We start from the raw sequence: 24,800 nt of genomic DNA, 5'->3' as shown, positions 1-24,800 counted from the left end.
TGGGCTCAGTAGCTGTGGCTCACAGGCCCTAGAGCACAGGCTCAGTAGTTGTGGCACCCAGGCTTAGTTGCTCCGCGGCATGTGGGATCTTCCTGGACCAGGGCTCGAACCCGTGTGTCCCGCATTGGCAGGCAGATTCTTAACCACTGCGCCACCAGGACAGTCCACCTCCCATCTTTATTAAAGGGCAGCTTCCACTTAAAAAAGTACCTGGTCTTTTCAGGAACTATCAGCTAAAACATTTCTCAGAAAGCAAGATCAAAGGGGTATTGTAGTGACAAGATGAAAGCAGAACAGGGCTCTCTCACGGTCCCTTTGAGCCTGGCTCACCTAAGCCTGCCACAGTTTAGATTCATGACCTGGCACCCTGGGATCATGCAGCTGTGTTGGGGTTATTTCTGTTGTGAAAAGAGCTGCAGCCAAAGCATCGCTGGCTTGTCGGGGACCCAGATGTAGAGGTAACAGCCTAGCCATGACCATTACCACTTGGCAAAACTTCCGAAACCAAAAACACAAAACCAGGTCACTGGTCAGGGAAACGGAACAGGGGACCTTGGCTCTGAACACACAGTGAACTGGCTGAATAATGTGCTCTGTGAGTAGTTCCCATTCTCCCAATACTCTTAGGACGTGATGTAACTCTCAGTTCTAGCCCAAAGGAAATGATGACCATAAATAAATGATGACCAATTATTAATGCAATGCAATTACTAATGCGATTTTACCCGCTGCAGGGGTGACTCTGCTGTGGACATGGAGACATACGTGACATTAAACACATGTACATTAAACATCAGGTTGGTTGCTGATGCTGGCAAGCCAGTGTTCAGAAAAAAAAAATCCACAACAAAGAGGTGTGGCAAACCAGGCACCGTGCCCATAGCAGCAGCACAATGGGGCTTCTAGGACATTCTCCTGGTAGGACGTTCAGGGTATTAAGTGGAACAAGGTTAAGACTCTACAGTATAGTGAAGGCTGATCTAAAGATAGCAGGGAAGATTAGGAAAAATCCAATAATTGGAGAGGTAACTTAGTAGAAGGGAATGATAGAGTTTGGGAGATTTGGGATGGTACATTTTGATGATGAGTATCACACACGGCAGATTAAATGTACATCAAAATAGGGAACAGTTAAAACCACAGCTAAACACAGGACTTTGCTCCTGGCTGGTATTTTTATAGGTCACACACCACGCACAGAGCAAGGAATGCCTCCCCGCCGTCACATCCGTGATACCAGCGGCACAAATGCGGAAAACAAGAAATTGTCTGAAAACAGCAACTTACCTTGTATGAAGATCCTATTCCAGTAGATTTTCCCGACTTGATTGCCCCCAAGAAACACCAGGTTGGACAGGATCAGCATGGAGGTGGAACAAGATGCCAGGGCAGCATGGAGTCGACGGCGAGCTTGTGGGGAGAGGAACTGGGCCTATGGGGAAAAGGTAGAAGGCATCTCAACACAAGGGTGGAAAAAATCGGGCTGAGACATCACACAGCCTTTCTCTGTTACCAGCTCAGGATGCCTCCCTGCAGAGCCTGAGGTAGGTTGATATTTAAACAGCTCTCAAAACTTCTATTCCTGCAAGATGCGCATTCTGGTGTAAGGAATGAAGTGACACACTCCCAAGTTGCTATTTCCTATTGCCAAAATGGGCTTCCTTCTGACATGTGTAACACAAGCACTGAACCTAGTGAGGATCTAGCTGAAATGTCTCCACACGCTTTCTGCACATAAACCTACAGGTACAAGAACTGTTTAGACTCCTCTCCATGATAACAAGCGCAACTCTATGTCATGAGGTCAAGCTCAGGGCGATCTTCTGGGCCAGTTAACTTGACTCAGGGAAGCACCCCCATAAATCTGACCCACTAATAGTGGGAATCCCATTAAAAGGGTTCAGGAGAACCAGTACAAGCCAACCCCCTTCCTGGAATCAGAGCTCAGGGTACATGCCCCACCGAGAGTGAACTTGTAGCAGCATCAGAGAATGTCAGCTTATCACAGCGCCTAAAACATGCAGGAACTGGAGAGATGATTTCCAGTAATGATGATAAAAATTTCTGCTCGTCCGTCCAAGGTCTTCACTGCACTTTTCCTCCCCTTTTAATATTTTCTCAGGGATTTCATAACTTAAAGTGTTTATTTCTCAGCGTTGATCATTCTGGTGCCCTACTGGGTGAGATCACAATGCTGTAGCTGGGGTATGTGCGCCCCATCAGTACGTGCACAGGGATTGTCCTTCGGGACTGCAGATTCAGAATGAGAACCAGGTACGGCTCAACCCAAGGTTTCCGACAAATACCTCAGCCTAATCCAAAGACACAGAAAAGAGGGATTTCCCTGGTGGTCCAGTGGTTAAGAATCCACCGTCCAATGCAGAGGACATGGGTTCGATTCCTGGTCGGGGAACTAAGATCTCACATGCTGCGGGGAAACTAAGCCCGTGCGCTGCAACTAGAGAGCCCGCGGGCTGCAACGAAAAGATCCCGCATGCCGCAAAAAGACCCGACGCAGCCAAATAAAGATTTTTTTAAAAAACACAAAAAAGACATAGGAAAGAGAGGGAGCAGAGGTTCTAGAGATCATTCCTGAATATCTTCCTAAAGCCTGCACATCTCTGGGGTCACCTGCATCTTGATTTCAGCTGTGCTCCTGTTACAAACAGAATTCTGAATTAACAAGCAAAAAGGACTAAGCTAGAGGGTGAGTCTCAAATAGGAGATTTACTTATTCCTGGTGACCCTACTATGGATCATCTGTGGCTACTCTGTAAGCCTTGGTAGTGTCCTCTGAAAGCCTAGAGAAAGGAATTCCTGATCCCCTCCCCGTTTCTCCCCTGCCAGTCCCAGGTCTGGTCTGTAGGCGCAGATATACCTGCTACCCTATAGCTTCCCATCCATGGCTCTCTCCTCTAGCATCATTTTGGAGCATGGGTTTTACTGCCACCATCTGTGAGAGTGTGACTTTCTCATGGATAAGCTGTGTAGCAGGCAGTGACTAAGTTGTCTGCCTGCACATGGTTGTCCTGGAAAGCTCTCATGTGATGCTGACATGCCCCTGGTTAGAGGCCACCAGACAAGATGACCTCTAGTCTCTCCCCCTCCTCTGAGAGGCCACAAGCATGCACAGGGGATGCTGCCAAACGAGACCAGAGAAGAGGTAACTACGCAGCATAAAAACTGGTAATGAAAGAGAAATAGGGATGAAGCAGGATTGTAATTCAGCACTCTTCACCTCTGAGAATAAGGAGACATTCATCTGCCAGTTTCTGCATTTTCGAGCAGAGGAAGATACTTTCTGAGTGTTACTGACTCAATTAGCAGTGACTCAGGAGGTGGGGTGAGAGGAAGCAGGGAGATGGGGGAAAAAGCCACAATAATAAATCCAGAAAATATGAACTGTTGTAATTGACATAAATGTGCCCAAAGAATTCTCTCCAGGTACAGGGGTCACTGATAACACATTTGATTTCTAAGGAACGTGAGGAACTTCTGTTCAAACCCTATCAGTCTTCCCTAACCTTATATCCTGTTAGGGGAGTTCAAAGACCCCACTGATCTTTCCCTTTTTAATGTCGATTACAGAGAGCGCACATTGCTTGGTTAAAGCTCGAAGTGGTTCTCCTTTTGTGGGACATGATTACGATTATTAAATAATCAACACAGAGATAACCAGAGAGGAAAGCACTGTTTGCGTTAGGTTGCTAAGCGGGGCTGTGGTGCCGGGTTACCTGGTACAGGGCGAGGGCCGGGCTACAGGGGGAGGCAAAGCTGGGGAGCAAGAGGCAGAGCAAGGGAAGAGATGCAGCAGAGAGTGAGGGCTGGAGGCACGGGGATCCTCTCTCCGGCACCTGAGACCCTGCTTCCTACTGCTCTTCCTTTGATTCTCTGATTACCCCAGTATCTCTCTCAGCTACATGATTCAATAAATTCCTATTTCTGCTCAGGAAAAACGGAAGTCAGAGTAAGAGCAAATACAAAGGAGCCTCTTATCTCAGAGACAGGAGGGAAGATCTAAGATTTGAAATGACCGACTACCAGTCAATCTTTAGAAACAGTTAATTTATTTTTTAAAAATTAACAAGAATGGTAAAGGCACAGGCTGTTGGAATCAATAGGCTAGAAAGACTTAAGGAGAAATCACGATGCTCACGGGCAATTCTTGATTATCTGACCCCCACCCCGGGGTGAGTGGGTGGAAGACAAAATAGACGATGATAAAGAAAATCCCAAAACCTCATTTTAACTGAGAGCCCCATCCTCTGAACTGGCAAAATTAGCCTTGCCAACACGCAGCAAACTTGACAGAACACTGTGTCTCTTCATTGTGAACCAGTGGGAAGGCAGAATGATGAGCCAGAAGAAAGGAAAAAGAGGACCCGTCTGGAGAATCCACAGGAGGTAATAATTAACAGCAAAGGGGACGGAAGCCTTGGCTGTAACTCGTCTTTCCTCTTTGGGTTCCCTCGTCTCATCGTAGAAGGTGACAGATTTGACATCAGGGATTTCTTTCTATCTTGGGAACCATCTGGCCTTAGTCATTGGTTTACAGGAACTCTAGAGGTAAGCACCACATTCAGAGTTCCCAGGAGAAAAAAAAATGCCATCTGGGCAAGGCTGGAAGAGTATATTCCCTTGGCCCAGCCCAACAAATTCCGTCAATAAATATGACTTTCTGGGCCCCTAGGGCCACAGGGCCAAAATTCCCACTTTAAACACTTCCTGTCTTTTGCACTGTCTCTTCTGAAGTCCTGTTGCAATTACTGTCATCACTCCTGTGGTCCTTCCCATCTAGGATGCAGGTTGTTCATGGGCAGGGTCAAGCCTCACATGTTAGTCACCCATCCTCATGGCTCAGGTGCTTGAAAGGTTGAGGAATTGTAAACCAAATAGGGAGGGAAAAAAAAAAAAATCACTGTGCAGTGAAGATCCAACAGGTATGAAAAGAACTGCCGACTTGATCGGATAAGGCACTGATTAGTAAACAGATCTTCATTTTCATTACCATGACTACATGAGGATAAAAAAGAGCCCTGGTCTCGTCATGGTCTCTTCCCAGAGGACAGATGAGTCTGTGGCCATCCAGTATTCTGGCAGCAAAAAACCCCAGGGGATGGTTGGAAATTTGCTAGACATTTTTGGTTGTCCCAAGGACAACACAATTGGCAGGAGGTAACTGTGGCATTTGATGGGCCAGGGATTATAAACATACTGCAATGTGTGGGATAGAACCGTCCTGGCCCAAAATGTCAACAGCGCCCTCTTGAGAAAGGGTCAAAGGTTTTCTTCTACTTTCATTATAGAACTAACTTCTCTCTCGGCCCATGGGGCACAGAACCTCCCTTCCGCTCTCATCTCTAGGAGCAATGGCAAAAACATGCCTGTTTCCCCCTGGGGCCCAGAAAAATGCACCCCAGGGCAGGGAAAGCGTCCTTTTATAGTGTCCCAGTGCTAGGCCCCCTCGCTCCCCCCTCCCCACTACCACCTGGTATCACATTTGAGAGAGGGGGAGCCTCTTGTGTCCCCAGTTATGTTCAGGCAAGACGTAGCAACCTCCTCACCCTCACAGCCCTGAGACCTGGAGGAGAAAGGAAGAATGGGAGGCCAAGCACGTTGGAAAGCACCACTTTATTCCCCTACAGGGATGACCAGTGCTTTCGCACTGACTCTTAACTCATGCGACAGGTTGGGGCAGTTTCTCTCCATGTTAGTGTCAATATAACCCACTCTTCAGGCCCAAGAGCAGGTACCCTCTAATTCCTCGGGGTGAGCTCGCTGTCTCTGAAAGAAGAAACAAGGGCTGGTGTGTGGAAATGCTATAACTAACAGTTTAGCGACGGCTCTAAACTTCCCTCTAAGACACTAACTCCAAAGGTGAGGCATGTAACCCAAACAAAGGAAACCTGGGGCTGAACTAAACGTCTGTCAGAAGAGTTTGCAGTTCCTGCTGCGAGGTGTCTGCAAGTGTGTTTATTCATATCTCCATGGCAACCCCTCTATCTTTTCCAGTCAACATCCTGTCCTTGGAAACCACAGGACTGGCCAGGCAAACAAGCCAGGGCCTGGGGTGGGGGGTGCGGTCCACGGAATCTGGGTCAGAAGTGATGCTCAGAGTGGCCGTGGGGGTGAGAAGCAGATGGTGTGGTGGGGCTGCAGGTGGCTGTGCCCCGGGGGCCCCGCACTTGTCCACGGAGGGCCCGCACGTGGGGCTGAGACAGGAGGAGGGGATGGGCTGAGCATCTGGGGGAGCATATGGGCCGGAGGAACGGCTGCTGGAGACAGTGACAAAGGCTTGGCAAGTGGGACCTGATGCTTTTTATTTTTAAGTGGGGGAGAAGCTAAAAAAAGAAACTGGGTGGGTTTGAGCAGCTGGACACAGTTCTTCCATATAATCACTGAAGTTTTTCATTTTCTAATAAAAACACTAACGAGAGGGAAAGAGAGGATAAACAAGGACATGGCAACGGGAGAGACTAGTGCAGACCAGGGAGAGCAAACGAGGGGTGGACACCCCACAGGCCATAAAGATGAGACCAAAGACAACAAAAGAAACAATTATAGCTCTTGTGAAAGAGAAGGATGGTCAGAGTGAAACGCTCAGGGTCAGGAGGACCCAAACCCCAAACTCATTCCAGTGTCCCTGTCCCATCTCTGTACCAACCTGCCAGGACACTGCTCCCCTTGCTTCCATTCTCAAGGCACTTGGGTCATTTCCACTTAGAAGTCTGTTTTACCAGTTACTCATCTCTCTCATGTTCCCACCAGCATGGTAAGTTCCTGAAGGACAGCGTGGCCTATTCTTCAATCTGTAACACCCAAGGCCCACGCATACTCTGTGTGCGCTCAGTAATTATCTTACACCTGTTCCTCCCTTTGCCCTACGTAAGTTACGGAATCTCCTGACTTCCTTACTATTCCATCCCCATGCTATATCCAAGCCAAATGAATACATGAAGGCACTCAGAAAGCAACACTTTGTACACGTATGGAGCGTCAAAAAATCTCTGGCCAACGAAGTTAAAATTTTCAATCTCTGTTTGCTACTGTGATCTAAGCAATACATGCCCCTAAGAGAGAGTCAGATACCTGCAGTGATGAAGGCAAAGCCGGCTTTGCTTAAACGGAACAGTTACCTGCTCCACAGCTTAGAAGTCCAGTTCAGTTAAAAACAGCAGAGGCTATAACTTAGGATCCAAATCCATGCAGCATATGAAAAGATTTCAGAGAACTTTCAAATAACTAAGGAAACAGCTGTCTCCTGTTACATTTAGAAAGCTTAAGCCATATATTAAGTGCCTGGGGTCTTGCTAAAAGTTCTGGAATGGCCAACAGAACCGTGTCACCCTGTGTTTTTACTTTTCCACTACCATGGACCCACCTCCAGTCTGTACGTCTCTGCTCTGGATTTCGCAGAAGACTCTTTCTTAACTGGCATGCTCTACTCTGGCCTTTACTCCTCTAGTTCATCAAGCACACTGACTATGACTCTCCATTATGCAAAGTATTTTAGTGTTTTTTCATTGCTTACAGACTAAAATCCAAACTGGGAAGGCACTTTACAATCAGAGCCCATTTCACTTTCCAACCTTAACTCCTGCCACTCTTTATCAATGGTACAGCTCTATTCACTGCTCTCCAAACATAACATGCACTTTTACATCCCTGTGCCTTGGTCCAAGCTGTTTTCTCTACTTAGAATGTGCCCTCCTTATTCCTTCTTCAAGCTCCAGCCCAATGTCAGCTCAGGAGAGCAATGGCTTTGGACCAGCCCAAATTGGGTTCAGGTTCTGGCTTTCCACCTTTTAACTGTGCTGCCCAGAGCAAGCTCAGGATCCCCATCTACCTAGTTCACAGTTGGTATTTGATAACTGTAGGCCACCCTAAACCTGGGAGTGTTGATCACCCATTTTCTGTTTCTATAAGCTATGGGATAGATAGCGTCAATCTATATAGGTCTTAGAGAGCTACAATTTTTAATGTAAAAAAATTCACTATGTGAAGAGCTTTACCTATACTGCAAAGTAGGTTAAATTATTCCCATTTTACAAAGGACGAACTAGAGGAGCAGATATTAAGTAACTGGTCCCAGGTTATATACACTGGTAAGTACAGAGTAGGATTCACACAGGTTTCTCTAACTCAATGTCTTCCTACCCCCCACTACATTATACAACTTCACGTCTGTGTAACAGTGATTATCCCCTCCTCTAGACTGGAATCTTCAAGGAGTTTATCTCTTCAGTGCCAGATACAAAGTAGATTTTCAAGAAATGTTTGTTCCACAGATACTTCATGCATGTGTTCCTTTAGCAATGGTTGATAGATACCCACCAAGTGTCAATTTCAGGACCTCAATATTTTCAAGAACAATATGGCTTAGAATGACATTGGACTTTTAAAAAGCAATTGGAATTCACAATTACAGAAGGAGGTTCAGTATATCTCCCTGGAAAATGACACCTAACAGACCAAAAGTAAGAAAGAATACAGAGTTGCTGAATAGAAATTAATAGGCCTAGCATCCAAATTGAAAAGGATGAAAAATTACCTCTGTTCACAAATGACATGATCTTATATGTAGAAAGCACTAAAGATTCTATTTAAAAAGTTATAACTAACAAATTCAGCAAAGGTTGCAGTATATGAAATTAACATGCAAAAATCAGTTGTATGTCTATACATTAACAATGAACAATCTGAAAAGGAAATTAATAATTCCATTGACGATAGCATCAAAAAGAATAAAATACTTAGGAATACACTTAACAAAGGAGGCAAAATATTGTACACTGAAAACTACAAAACATTGTAGGTATGACATCCATATTCATGGGCTGGAATACTTAATATTGTTAAGATGACATTACCACCCAAAGCTGTCTCTAGCTTCAATTAAATCCCTATCAAAATCCCAAAGATTTTTGTTTGCTGAAACAGAAAAATTCATACTAAAGTTAACATGAAATCTCAAGGGACCCCTGAATGGTCAAAACAATCTTGAAAAAGAACAGGAGAGTCGATCAAGATGGTGACATAAGGGGGTCCTGAACTCCACTCCTCCCATGGAGGCACTGGATGGACAGCTATATATGGAGCAATTCCCTGTGAATAAATTGATAAAATATAAGAAAGTATCAAACAGAAATCATACAGCTGAAGAATACAATAACTGAACTGAAAAATTCAATAGAAGGGTTCAACAGTTCAACAACAAACTAGATCAAGCAGAAGAAGAGATCAGCAAACTCAAGAACAGAGCAGTGGACTACATCCAATCAGAGGAACCAAAAAAAAAAAAAACAAAAAAACAAAAGAATGAAAATTAGTGAAGATAGCTTAAGGGACTTATAGATGCCATCAAGCAGACCAATGTATTATGGGGGTCCCAGAAGGAAAATAGAGAAAGGGGCAGAGCACTTATTCACAGAAATAATGGCTAAAAGCTTCCCTAACCTGGGGAAGTAAACAAACATCTATATCTAGGAAGCCCAAACAGTACCAAATAAGATAAATCTAAAGAGACCCACACAAAGACACATTATAATTAAACTGTGAAAAGTTAAAGACAGAGAGGACCTTAAAAGCAGCAAGAGAAAGCAACTTGTTATATACAAGCGAACTCCCATAAGACTACCAGCATATTTTTCAATAAAAATTTTGTAGGCCAGAAGGAGCAGCATAATATATTCAGATTGCTGAAAGAAAAACACTGCCAACCAAGAATATTCTACCTGGCAAAGCTGTCCTTCTGAATTGAAGGAGAGATAAAGAGTTTTCCCGAACAAAAACAAACAAACAAAAAGCTGAAGGAATTCATCACCACTAGACAAGCCTTACAAGAAATGTTAAAGGGGTTTTTTTCAAGTTGAAAAAAAAGGATGCTAATTAGTAACAGGAAAACATGTGAACGTATAAAGCCTAATGTTAATGGTGAACACACAGTTAAATTCAGAGTACTCTAATGTTGTAATTGTGGTGGGTAGATCACTTATAACTCTAGTATAAAGGTTAAAAGCAAAAAGTTTTAAAGATAACTACAAGTACAATAATTTGTTAATGAATACACAATGTAAAAAAATGTAAATTGTGACATCCAAAACATACAATGTGTGGAGTGGAAGTGTAAAAACCTAGAGCTTTTGTATGCATTTGAAGTTAACTTGTTATCAGCATAAAATAGACGGTTATAAGTATAAGATGTTTTATGAAAGCATAATGGCAACCACAAAGCAAAAACCTACAGTAGATATACAAACATAAGGGAATCAAAGCATACCACTACAGAAAATCATCATATCACAAAGGAATAGAGCAAAAGAGGAACCAAAACACAAAGGAATTACAAAACAAACAGAAAACAATTAACAAAATGGCACTAGTAAGTTCATATCTATCAATAATTACTTTAAGTGTAAATGAACTAAATTATCCAATCAAAAGGCACAGAGTGACTAAATGGATTAAAAAACAAGATCCAGCTATATCATGCCTACAAGACACTCACTTTAGCTTTGAGGACACACACAGTGAAGGGATGGAAAAAGATATTTCATGAAAATGTAAACCAAAGAAGGCTGGGGTAGTTAAACTCTTCAACAAATGGTGCTAAGAAAACAGGATAACCACATGCAAAGCAGTGCATTTGAACCCTCACTTTATACCAGATACAAAAATTAAGTTGATGAATCAAAAATCTAAACATCAGGGACTTCCCTGGCGGTCCACTGGTTAAGACTCCACGCTTCAACTGCAGGGGGCGCAGGTTCAACCCCTGGTCTGGAAACTAAGATCCCACATGCTGCGTGGTGCACCAAAAAAAAAAAAAAAAAAAATCTAAACAACAGAATTGAAACTATAAAACTCTTAGAAGAAAACATAGGAAAAATATTTCATGATATTGGATTTATCAATGATTTCCTGGATAGGACACCAAAAGCACAGGCAACAAAAGTAAAAATAGATAAACTGCACTTCACCAAAATTAAAAACTTCCATGCATCAAAGGACACTATCAGGCTTCCCTGGTGGTGCAGTGGTTGAGAGTCCGCCTGCCGATGCAGGGGATGCGGGCTCGTGCCCCGGTCCGGGAAGATCCCACGTGCCACGGAGCGGCTGGGCCCGTGAGCCGTGGCCGCTGAGCCTGCGCGTCCGGAGCCTGTACTCCACAACGGGAGAGGCCACCACAGTGAGAGGCCCGCGTACCACACACACAAAAAAGGACACTATCAACAAAGTGAAAAGGTAACCCAAAGAATGAGAGAAAATATTTAGAATCACATATCAATAAGGGATTAATATCCAGAATATATAAAGAATTCTGACAACAGAAAAACAACCCAATTCAAAAATAGGCAAAGGACTTGAATAGATATTTATCCAGAGAAGATATACAAATGGTCAATAAGCACATGAAAAGATTGTTCAATATCACTATTCATTATGGAAATGCAAATCAAAACCATAATGAGCCACATGAACCACACCTTTACACCTACTAAAATGGCTATAATCAAAAACAGAAAATAAGTGACGAGGATGTGGAAAAATGGAGTCCTTGTGCATTGCTAGTGAGAATGCAAAATGGTGTAGCCATTGTGGAAAACAGTATGGCAGTTTCTCAAAAATTAAAAATAGAATTATCATATAATGCAGCAACCCACTTCTAGGTATATATTCAAGAGAAATGAAAGCAGGGACAGAACAGATATTTGTATACCAATGTTCATAGCAGTATTATTCACAATAGACAAAGAAACAACCCTAGTGTCCACTGATGGATAAATGTGTAAGCAAACTATGATATACATGTAGAATGAAAATACTGCTCAGTCTTAGAAAGGAAATTCTGACAGACACTGCAACATGGATGAATCATGGAGACGTTAGGCTCAGTTATAATCATGACACAGAAGGGCAAATATTGCACAATACCACTTATATACAGTACCCAGAATAGTCAAACTCATAGAAAAAGAAAGTGAAATAGTGGTTTCCAGGGATTAGGGGGAAGAGGTAACAGGAGTCATTGTTTAGTAGGCACAGAGTTTCAATCTGGGATGATAAAAACATTCTGGAGACTGATGGTGGTGACAGCTGCACAACAATATGAATGTATTTAATGACTCTGAATTTTACATGTAAAAGTGGTTAAACTGGTAAATTTTCTGTTATGTATGTTTTATCACAAGAATTATTAGGCTTTGTCTAATAGACAGATCTGCCGAATAGTGAATACATGCAATTTTCATACACATGTGGACCATAATCAAACTGAACGTGTACTAAGCCAGGAAAGGAATATAAGTACATTTTAAAAATTTATCATGAAGTTTATGCTCACCAACAACAAATATTAGCAAAAATTAACACACTGGTAAATTACTTTAAATTTCATTCATTTTAGCTAAAAGTTTTTATTCCAGGAATAATAAAATGGATAAACTTTGGCAAGTGTGATCAATTAAGAAAATAAGGTGAAATAAACAACAAGAGGAAATAACACATACGACATTTAAAAATCTTTGGAGAGTATATAGCAATATATTTGGAAACCTAGATAAAAGATAATTTATCTAGAAAATTTAAACTACCTAAAACTCTCATAGGAAAAGTAGGAAGACTAAAAAAAAAAAAAAGCATAAACATAGAAGAATTGAAACTGTGGTCAAAGCTCTATGCTCAAAGAAAAACTGCCCAGATATTCTTAACGAGAAAGTTCTACCAGATGGTCAAGAAACAGATAATTTCCATCTCATAGGAACTGTTTCAGAGGGTAGAAAACCATGGGAAGCTTCCACTCATTTGAGGATGCCAGCACTCTGATACCAAAGTCATAAAAAGCCAAAACAAGAAAAGAAAACCAGAAGTCAATCTTTGTTCCAGAAATTACCTAAAAAATTCTAAATTAAATAGCCGCAAATCAAATACAGGAATGGTTCAAAGAATACTCTCGATCAAGTAAGATTTATCCCAGGAATGGAAGGATGATTCAACATTAGAAACATTAGAAATCCATGTAACTCATGGGATTAAATAATTAAAGCAGAATAATCATATGATAACTCAATAGATGACAATAAAGTAAGCTTTTTTAAGTTGATAAAGAAGGTATGTCAAAAACCCAGAGAAAATATTCCCACTAGCTTCAAGAAAAAGACATTTTTGGGGCTTCCCTGGCGGCGCAGTGGTTAAGAATCCGCCTGCCAATGCAGGGGACACGGGTTCGAGCCCTGGTCCGGGAGGATCCCGCATGCCACGGAGCAACTAAGCCCGTGCGCCACAACTACTGAGCCTGTGCTCTAGAGCCCCCGAGCCACAACTACTGAGCCCATGAGACACAACTACTGAAGCCCGTGCACCTAGAGCCGGTGCTCAGTGACGAGAAGCCACCGCAATGAGAAGCCCACGCACAGCAACAAAGAGTAGCCCCTGCTCGCCGCAACTAGAGAAAGCCCGCACGCAGCAACAAAGACCCAATGCAGCCAAAAATAAATAAATATTTTTTTAAAAAACAGTAATTAAAAAAAAAAGAAAAAGACATTTTTTTCCTGTATCATTCAAAACTGTACCAAAGGACCAAGTATAGTGAAACAATTAAATGCAGCAAGAGTTAAAATTGTTGGCAAAAACAAAACCGTCATTATTTGTAGAGAATATGACCATCAATCTAGAAAATTCAAAGGAAACAACCGACAAATCACTAGAGCTAAAAAAAAGATTTAAAGTAGATGCAAAATGATCAACTCAAAACAAAAATCAATACCTTTCCTACACAATAGCAATAATTCAAAAAGAAATGCACAAGACTTCTAAGAAATGACAAAACTTTATGTAAGAACATAAAGGAAGACTTGAATAAATTACTATTCAAGGCTGGGAAGACTCAGCATTACAGACATGTCAACTCTACTCAAAGATACAATTCAAAGCAAATCTAATAAATTCCAATATAAATACCAAAGGGAGTTTTGAGAAACTTCACTTTTGAGGAATTCTAAGATTCATACAGAAGAAGCAATGTGCAAAAACAGCCAATGTAACTCCAAAAAAGAACAAAAAGGAGCACAGGACTTTCCTTACTGGGAATCAAGACATTCAAAACTCTAATATTTTAAACAGGACTAATTAAATAGATCAATGCAACAGAAAAGAGAGCCCAAAAATGAACCCGTGTGTATTTGGATATTTACAATATATTAAATGTGATATTTCAAATCAGTGAGGGAAAGATTACTGAATAAAACAATTTTAAAATGGAGAAAGCATTCTTGGTGCAGGCCATACAAAAACAGGCAGCAGACCAGATTTGGTCCCTGGGCCATCCTTTGCCAACTCCTGCTCTATTCTATTCTCTGTATTGCCCTGAAGAAACACTTGATGAACAAGGAGGCATGAACAGGCAATGCACTGCAGCTGCATTTGCAAAAGAAAAAAAAAATGAGAGGCAACCTAAATTTTCAATAGAATAATTTTCAACAATAGAATAAATCAATTATCACATATCCATATTATGTCCAGTTATGCAGATCTACATACTCTAATATAGAAACATTTTCAAAACATAATATGAGGGAAAAAAGTGAAAACTTAAAAATATTTATACATTTCTAAACCACACACACACATATATGTACATACAAAGTATGAAAGGTATGCAAGGCTATACTGCAATCTGATAACAACGGCTACCTTTCATGGGAGGAAAGTGAACAAGGTGTGTCTGTCTGGGTGATGAGTGCCTTAGAGGAACTTCAGCCTTATCTGTATTTTTTTCAAGATCATATGGTCATAAATGACTTCATAAAGTATAAAGAATAAAAGAATAAAAAAAGGAAATCTAGGAATCTTTCCACTAAATGACCCTAGAGCCTGGCCACCTCCCCTGAGTATAGAGAGTCAAGGCACATGGGTGGAAAGATGGAATCCAGATGACCATCACACCCAAGTCGTGGCTGCTCATGGCACTGGGGTCCTCCCTCCCTAAGCAGCACTGAGGTCCATTGGGACTATTAAATAAGCCTAGGATGTCACAGCTATGGCCTCAGCTATATCCTGTTCAAACACAGAAACAACAGCTTAGGGCAAGGCCTGCTTCTAAAGCAAACTCGACATTTAAAAATCTAAAACTGACCAACAGGTAAAGCATTCCAAAATAATTCACCAAATGATGGCACAGAAAACTCTTCTAGTGACATTCAGTTAAACATAGTAGATGAGACATCTCTGCTCCCTTCACAAACCCCATTAAAATGAAAAGTAAACATTTGAAAAGGTATAAATCCACAGACAAGGAATGGAAGAGAAGTGAACAGCAAGTGAGCAAAGTCAAACCATCTTTATAAGATAGAAAGCAGATGAATGAATTAGCAGAGCTGAGATACCTGAATACTACTAGATGCCAAAGAGAAGAAAAGTCACTCACATACCAGGTCCCCAGAAGTCCCAGGCATTAGAGATACCATATACCACAGACAACAACGGTAAACCACGGAGGAAAAAAACCAGAGATTGGTTAAAAACCTGGGTAATGAGCATATGGACCACAAGGATAAAGATCCTTCTTTCTCCCCATCCCCACCCCCACCCATGATGAAGTTTTTTTTCCCCATAAATAAACTCCATCAAAGAGATTCTAAAGTCAGAGACAATAAGCACAATGACATTTCAGAATTACCAAAGGTATCTGCATTAAGCTTCTAGAGAGAAAAACAGAGTACATACAAGGAATCAAGAATTAAATGGCATTTCTCAACAGTAAAGCTAAAAACTAGAAGACAAATAATATCTTGAAAATTTTCAGGAGAAATTACTTTTCAACCTAAAATTCAGTGCTAAGATAATCAATTAAATGTGAGGGTAGAATAAAGAGAGTTCTAGAAATACTAGGTCTCAAAAAAAAATAAAAAAGTATCACCCATGATCCCTTTCTAAGGAAGCTACTAAAGGATGTGCTCCAGCAAATCAAAGGGGTGGGGGAACACGGAGATCTGGGGCCCAAGACACAGAGATTCAGCCTAGGAGAGAGGAAAGGGGACATGTCAGGACAACAGCCACAGAGCAGATCTGAAGAGAAATAATCCAGATGGGAAGGGAGGATGGAAGGTCTCCAAGAAATATTTTCCAGGTAAAGAGAACTGACAGATTACCAGAGACATCTGACCACATGGAAAATAAAACACTATTCTCAGGGATTTTTCCAATTTTATTAGGGAGTTTGGAAAGAAATGATGACAGTAAACCAATTAATCAAACAAAATAGGCAAGGCAATTCTTAATCTGAGTTGCGGAAACGGGTGACTAAGAAAGAAAATGCAATTATAGAACATTAACTGGTTTGGCAGGGAGCCACACTTAACATAGTGATGATAATGTAAACACTGAGTTCTGATTTAACAAAAGGGAGAGATATTATTACATTAGGAGGAGAAGTGGGGAGTACATCTAAGAGGCTAAAACCTCATGTAGAAATCACTCAATATTTATAATCCATAAGTGAAGAATAATAGAATATACTTTAAAAAGACAGAGGTAAATATCAGAAACAACTAAGAGAATCGAAAGTTGTGGTGGGGTGAATTGGGAGATTTTGATTGACATATACACACTAATATGTATAAAATAGATAACTAATAACCTGCTGTATAAAAAATAAATAAAATAAAATTCAAAAAAATTGTTGCTAATGGAGATAAGAACATAAGAGTGGGAGGAATGGAGAGAGCTCTTCTATTTATTTATCTAAATGAAGACTTGTGTAATATTTGACTTTTGAACCATGAACCTATTTTTTTTAAACTTCCTGGGTTTCAGTTTTTCACACTGTAAAATAGGGATAATGATGATATTTACCTATCAAGCTACTATTAAAATCACACGAGATGATGCAGTAAAAGTGCTTTGGGGAACATTCTCACTTCCCTTGGACCAATTTTTCAGAGGAGTTCTTCCACAGACAAGTTGTGTGGAGCCACACTTAAAACACAAGTTGTCTAAGAACTGAGGGCTGTTTTGTCGACTCATCGAATGCCAAATCTGCACAAGCAGCAAGGAGATGGGACGTGGATGAGTAATCTAAGTGGCTTGGGTTTATCATGGAAGACTCCTAGTCTGAAATCAAGGAGGCTTGAATAGATCATGAGAAACTGGATTTGACTTCTTTCTATCAAACTAACCATCTGTTTTTAGAAAGATTACTTATAAATTCCTCATCTTTAGGTTCCTCATCTGTAAAACAGGAGGTAGTAACACTTGCCCTGAAGGGTTGTTGTGATGGGTAAATAATATAATGAACATGAAAGATCTTTGTGCAGTGTCTGGTGCAGTTCCTTCTACAGCACCGGATGGCAGTTACAATAGTCGCACATCCATCTGCTCCTGAGAATGACAACTTTAACCTTCAATTTCTAACATAAACTAAGCATCCAGGGTCAACTAAGCAAAACCGGCGGGTAAGTCCACCCTCTTCCCTTTCCTCTCAATAATCTTTGATTAGATAGCAATACTTATTCACTGTAGAAAAGGTTGAAAATATAAATGAGCCAAAACAAGAAAACATGCACCATAAATAATGTGACCATTGACGTTTTAGTGTATAACCTTCCATACGCTTTTCTATGTTTCAATTTCTAAATAAAAATGCATTTTTATTATACCTGCTATTTCGCATTCTTCATTTTCATCTTCTCACAGTGAAATTATTTCAACATCATCACTTTCAAAAGCTGCATAGTTCGCTTGACAGATGTCCTGCACCATTTATATTATACTCTTTCCTGTCACCCTTCAGGGGTTAAACAGTGGCCGTTCCAACACTCAATCCGGCCTATTGAGTGGATTACAGGGTTGACACCAGAGGAGAAAGCAAGAGCCACCTTAAATTGTGTGTTTCAATACATGTTGGTGATCAAGAGTACATTGATTCCAACCCAGCTCATCTCAAAAAAGGCCAGCAGCTGCTTGATATGCTTTTTAAAGCAACGTTTATTTCTAGGCATTGAAAGGAATGTGAGATATTTTGGAAGTCCTGCGCATTTCTGACATCTCAGAGATTTAAAAATGAATAGATAGACAAAGATTTACTGAGCTCTGCCCACCAGAGCAACAGCCAGCTCTACCCACCACCAGTCCCTCCCATCAGGAAACTTACACAAGCCTCTTAGATAGCCTCATCCACCAGAGGGCAGACAGCAGAAGCAAGAAGAACTACAATCCTGCAGCCTATGGAACAAAAACCACATTCACAGAAAGACAGACAAGATGAAAAGGCAGAGGGATATGTACCAGAGGAAGGAACAAGATAAAACTCCAGAAAAACAACTAAATGAAGTGGAGATAGGAAATCTTCCAGAAAAAGAATTCCGAATAATGATAGTGAAGATGATCCAGGACCTCGGAAAAAGAATGAAGGCAAAGATCGAGAAGATGCAAGAAATGTTTAACAAAGACCTAGAAGAATTAAAGAACAAACAAACAGAGATGAACATTACAATAACTGAAATGAAAAATACACTAGAAGGAATCAATAGCAGAATAACTGAGGCAGAAGAACGGATACGTGACCTGGAAGACAGAATGGTGGATTCATGGCTGCGGAACAGAATAAAGAAAAAAGAATGAAAATAAATGAAGACAGCCTAACAGACGTCTGGGACAACATAAAAACAACAACATTCGCATTATAGGGGTCCCAGAAGGAGAAGAGAGAGAGAAAGGACCAGGGAAAATATTTGAAGAGATTATAGTCGAAAACTTCCCTAACATGGGAAAGGAAACAGCCACCCAAGTCCAGGAAGTGCAGAAAGTCCCAGGCAGGATACACCCAAGAAGAAACATGCTGAGACAAATAGTAACCAAATTGACAAAAATTAAAGACAAAGAAAAATTACTGAAAGCAACAAGGGAAAATGACAAATAACATACAAGGGAACTCCCATAAGGTTAACAATTGATTTCTCAGCAGAAACTCTACAAGCCAGAAGGGAGCGGCATGATATATTTAAAATGATGAAAGGGAAGATTCTACAACCAAGATTACACTACCCAGCAAGGATCTCGTTCAGATTCAACGGAGAAATCAAAAGCTTTACAGACAAGCAAAAGCTAAGAGAATTCAGCACCACCAAACCAGCTTTACAACAAATGCTAAAGGAACTTCTCTAAGCGGGAAACACAAGAGAAGAAAAGCACCTACAAAAACAATCCCATAACAATTAAGAAAATGGTCATAGGAACATACATATCGATAATTACCTTAAACGTGAATGGATTAAATGCTCCAACCAAAAGACACAGGCTCGCCGAATGGCTACAAAACCAAGACACATATATATGCTATCTACAAGAGAACTACTTCAGATCTAGGGACACATACAGACTGAAGGTGAGGGGATGGAAAATGATATTCCATGAAAATGAAATCAAAAGAAAGCTGGAGTAGCAATACTCCTATCAGATAAAATAGACTTTAAAATAAAGAATGTTACAAGAGACAAGGAAGGACACTACATAATGATCCAGGGATCAATCCAAGAAGACATAATTATAAATATATATGCACCCAACATAGGACCACCTCAATACATAAGGCAACTGTTAACAGCTCTAAAAGAGGAAATCGACAGGAACACAGTAATAGTGGGGAACTTTAACACCTGACTTACACCAATGTACAGATTATGCAAACAGAAAATTAAAAAGGAAGCACAAGCTTTAAAGGACACAACAGGCCAGATAGATTTAATTGATATATCTAGGACATTCCATCGAAAAACACCAGATGACACTTTCTTCTCAAGTGTGCATGGAACATTCTCCAGGATAGATCACATCTTGGGTCACAAATCAAGACTCAGTAAATTTAAGAAAATTGAAATCATATCAAGCATCTTTTCTGACCACAATGATATAAGATTATAAATCAATTACTGGGAAAAAAACGTAAAAACCACAAACAAATGGAGGCTAAACAATACGCTAGTAAACAACCAAGAGATCACTGAAGAAATCAAAGAGGAAATCAAAAAATACCTAGAGACAAATGACAATGAAAACACGACAATCCAAAACCTATGGAATGCAGCAAAAGCAGTTCTAAGAGGGAAGTTTATAGCAATACAAGCCTACCTCAAAAAACAAGAACAATCTCAAATAAACAATCTAACCTTACACCTAAAGGAACTAGAAAAAGAAGAACAAAGAAAACCCAATGCTGGCAGAAGAAAATAAATCATAAAGACCAAGCAGAAATAAATGAAATAGAAACAAAGAAAACAATAGCAAAGAACAATAAAACTAAAAGCTGCTTCTTTGAGAAGATAAAGTTGATAAACCATTAGCCAGACGCATCAAGAAAAAGAGGGAGAGGACTCAAATCAATAAAATTAGAAATGAAAAAGGAGAAGTTACAACAGACACTGCAGAAAAACAAAGCATCCTAAGAGACTACTACAAGCAACTCTATGCCAATAAAATGGACAACCTGGAGGAAATGGACAAATTCTTAGAAAGGTATAACCTTCCAAGACTGAACCAGGAAGAAATAGAAAATATGAACAGACCAATCACAAGTAATGAAATTGAAACTGTGATTAAAAATCTTCCAACAAACAAAAGTCCAGGACCAGACAGCTTCACGGGTGAATTCTATCAAACATTTAGAGAAGAGCTAACACCCACCCTTCTCAAGCTCTTCCAAAAAACTGCAGAGGAAGGAACACTCCCAAACTCATTCTATGAGGCCACCATTACCCTGATACCAAAACCAGACAAAGATACTACAAAAAAAGAAAATTACAGACCAATGTCACTGATGAATATAGATGTAAAAATCCTCCACATAATACTAGCAAATAGAATCCAACAACACATTAAAAGGATCATACACCATGATCTAGTGGGATGTATCCCAGGAATGCAAGGATTCTTCAACATATGCAAATCAATCAATGTGATACACCATATTAACAAATTGAAGAATAGAAACCATATGATAATCTCAATAGATGCGGAAAAAGCTTTTGACAAAATTCATCACCCATTTATGATAAAAAAAAATTCTCCAGAAAGTGGGCATAGAGGGAACCTACCTCAACATAATTAAGGCCATATATGACAAACCCACAGCACACATCATTCTCAGTGGTGAAAAACTTAAAGCATTTCCTCTAAGATCAGGAACAAGACAAGGATGTCTACTCTGGTCAGTAAGATTCAAAATAGTTTTGGAAGTCCTAGCCACAGCAATCAGAGAAGAAAAAGAAATAAAAGGAATACAAATCGGAAAAGAAGAAGCAAAACTGTCACTGTCTGCAGATGACATGATACTATACATAGAGAATCCTAAAGATGCCACCAGAGAACTTCTAGAGTTAATCAATGAATTTGGTAAAGTTGCAGGATACAAAATTAATGCATGGAAATTTCTTGCATTCCTATACAGTAGTGATGAAAAATCTGAAAGAGAAATTAAGGAAACACTCTCATTTACCACTGCAACAAAAAGAATAAAATACCTAGGAATAAACCTACCTAGGGAGAGACAAAAGACCTGTCTAGGTCTAGGGAGACAAAAGACCTGTATGCAGAAAACTCTAAGACACTGATGAAAGAAATTAAGGATGAGACCAACAGATGGAGAGATAGACCATGTTCTTGGATTGGAAGAATCAATATTGTGAAAATGACTATACTACCCAAAGCAATCTACAGGTACAATGTAATCCCTATCAAATTACCAATGGCATTTTTTACAGAACTAGAACAAAAAATCTTAAAATCTGTATGGAGACAGAAAAGACCCCAAATAGCCAAAGCAGTCTTGAGGCGAAAAAAACGGAGCTGGAGGAAACAGACTCCCTGACTTCAGACTATACTACAAAGCTACAGTAATCAAAACAATATGGTACTGGCACAAAAACAGAAACATAGATCAACAGAACAGGATAGAAAGCCCAGAGATAAACCCACACACCTATGGTCAACTAATCTATGACAAAGGAGGCAAGGATGTACAATGGAGAAAAGATAGTCTCTTCAATAAGTGGTGCTGGGAAAACCAGACAGCTACATGTAAAAGAATGAAATTAGGGCTTCCCCGGTGGCGCAGTGGTTGAGAGTCCGCCTGCCGATGCAGGGGACATGGGTTCATGCCCCGGTCTGGGAGGATCCCACATGCCATGGAGTGGCTGGGCCCGTGACCCATGGCCACTGAGCCTGCGCGTCCAGAGCCTGTGCTCCGCAACGGGAGAGGCCACAACAGTGAGAGACCCGCGTACTGCAAAAACAAACAAACAAACAAACAAACCAAAACAAAAAAGAATGAAATTAGAACACTCCCTAACACCATACACAAAAATAAACTCAAAATGGATTAAAGACCTAAGTGTAAGACCGGACACTATAAAACTCTTAGAGGAAAACATAGGAAGATCACTCTTTGACATAAATCACAGCAAGCTCTTTTTTGATCTACCTCCTAGAGTAATGGAAATAAAAAGAAAAATAAACAAATGGGACCTAATGAAACTTAAAAGCTTTTGCACAGCAAAGGAAACCATAAACAAGGCGAAAAGACAACCCTTAGAATGGGAGAAAATATCTGCAAACGAATCAAGGGACAAAGGATTAATCTCCAAAATATATAAACAGCTCATGCAGCTCAATATTAAAAAAACAAGTAACCCAATCCAAAAATGGAGGGAGGATCTAAATAGACATTTCTCCAAAGAAGACATACAGATGGCCAAGAAGTACATGAAAAGCTGCTCAACATCACTAATTATTAATGAAATGCAAATCAAAACTACAATGAGGTATCACCTCACAGTGGTTAGAATGGGCATCATCAGAAAATCTGCAATCAACAAATGCTGGAGAGGGTGTGGAGAAAAGGGAACCCTCTTGCACTGTTGCTGGGAATGTAAATTGATACAGCCACTGTGGAGAACAGTAGGGAGGTTCCTTAGAAAACTACAAGTAGAATTACCTATGACCCAGCAATCCCACTACTGGGCATATACCCAGAGAAAACCATAATTCAAAAAGACATATGCACCCCAATGTTCATTGCAGCACTATTTACAATAGCCAGGTCATGGAAGCAACCTAAATGTCCATCGACAGACAAATGGATAAAGAAGATGTGGTACATATATACAGTGGAATATTACTCAGCCATAAAAAGGAGCGAAATTGGGTCATTTGCAGAGACGTGGATGGATCTAGAGACTGTCATACAGAGTGAAGTAAGTCAGAAAGAGAAAAACAAATATTTTATATTAATGTATACATGTGGAACCTAGAAAAATGGCACAGACGAACTGGTTTGTAGGGCAGAAATAGAGACACAGATGTAGAGAATAAACGTATGGACACCAAGAGAGGAATGTGGCGGGGTGGTGGTGTGATGAATTGGGAGATTGGGATTGACATATGTATACCTATACGTATAAAATGGATAACTAATTGGAACCTGCTCTAAGACACATATACATACATATACACACATATAAATGCAGTATATATATGCTACACACAGTCACAGCATATATACACAATACATATCATACACTGTAAAATAAATACATACTGTAAAAATATACTGCACTAAGTATGTGCATATTATTTTGGAATGAAGTGACTATTTTACCTTTCCACTGATAATAGGAACACTGGAAACTCAAGGTCTGCTACCTCCAGTGGGTAATTTGGATTTTCTGGGAGGAAAAAGAGACCCAGGTTTGGAAACACACATCCAAAGCTTCAGCATGTACATAATAAGATTGTGCTTCTTCCTGAGCTCATCTATAGAAAACTGCTAGGCACTAGACTATGCTGTCGAAGCAGAAATCAGGGTCTCTCACATAAAGAATCTCATACCACAAGCCACCTAGAAAAGCCCATTTCAACCATTTACATTCAAGCCGTGGAATCTCAACTTTGGCTCAGTATTCTTTCCCGAGGCTACAGTTCCCCAGGGTGAGGGTTTGTGCTGCGCACTTGGAGGGGAGAATGGACAAGAGTGCCCTGGCGGCAGCAATGATGAGAGAGCTGCCCCTGCATTGCTCAAGCCTAAACTGAGAGGGACAGGAAAGGCAGCAGAAGCCCCAGAGCTGACCAGACCAGGTGGGCTGAATATCTGAAAATTGCCTCCATTTCAAGCCTTCTCTCTGTCAGATAGCAGACTCAGTAATGGAAAGTTAAAAAAGAACCTTTGAAAATGCTTTTGCCTTTCTAAACATATTTGAACTAAAAGGTGGAATTATTTGCAGCATTCTACCACTCAGACCAAGAGGGGTTAAGGCACGGGTTCAGATTCCCACAGAGAAGAAAATGTATAACCAGTGAATTGCACCATGTTTCCTGCATTGTTAATGATCCTTTGGAGTGGGAGACAATGAGGGGGGCGCCAAGAGGTCGTCATCCACCAAGAAACACACCGTTCATAACAACGGGCATTGCTTTTTTGAGACCCAGGGGCCCAGGTGAGGGCTAGCAAGCTACCACAAAGGCTAATTTAACGTGTGGGATTAATATGTTAATTTGATGCTCTCCTGTTTGGTTAAGTGTTGCATTTCTATATTTCTAAGTCTGGCATTCAAATCTCTTTATGGGGGGACTATTTGGCCTCTCTAACCTCTTTTCCTCCATCCTCCCCAGTGACAGCCCCTTGACTGTCAAAGCAGCCTCCTCACCTGAGCATGGCATGCCCACGCCTGACTCCAGGCTGTGTGTGCTATTCCCCTAGCCTTGGGCCTGTCTTCTCTCTACTTACCTATCCAAATCCAAGATCTTAATTCCTC

The 24,800-nt window shown here is 40.6% G+C and overlaps 1 protein-coding gene across 3 annotated transcripts in view; it reads right to left on the bottom strand.

The window, feature by feature from the left end:
- HHAT (hedgehog acyltransferase) overlaps nt 1-24,800 on the bottom strand; it is a gene marked incomplete at both ends in the record, with an annotated part of 350,098 nt that overhangs the window by 57,468 nt on the left and 267,830 nt on the right. For all 3 annotated transcript variants that reach the window (XM_082832662.1, XM_082832660.1, XM_082832661.1), the window contains one exon: nt 1,288-1,432. In XM_082832662.1, coding sequence (XP_082688788.1) covers nt 1,288-1,432 — 145 coding nt within the window. The remainder of the gene's footprint in view (nt 1-1,287; nt 1,433-24,800) is intronic.

This window comes from Leucopleurus acutus (assembly GCF_964270905.1).
Source record: "Leucopleurus acutus genome assembly, chromosome: 2".
NCBI lineage: Eukaryota > Metazoa > Chordata > Mammalia > Artiodactyla > Delphinidae > Leucopleurus > Leucopleurus acutus.
This window is presented reverse-complemented; position numbering and strand designations above follow the sequence as displayed.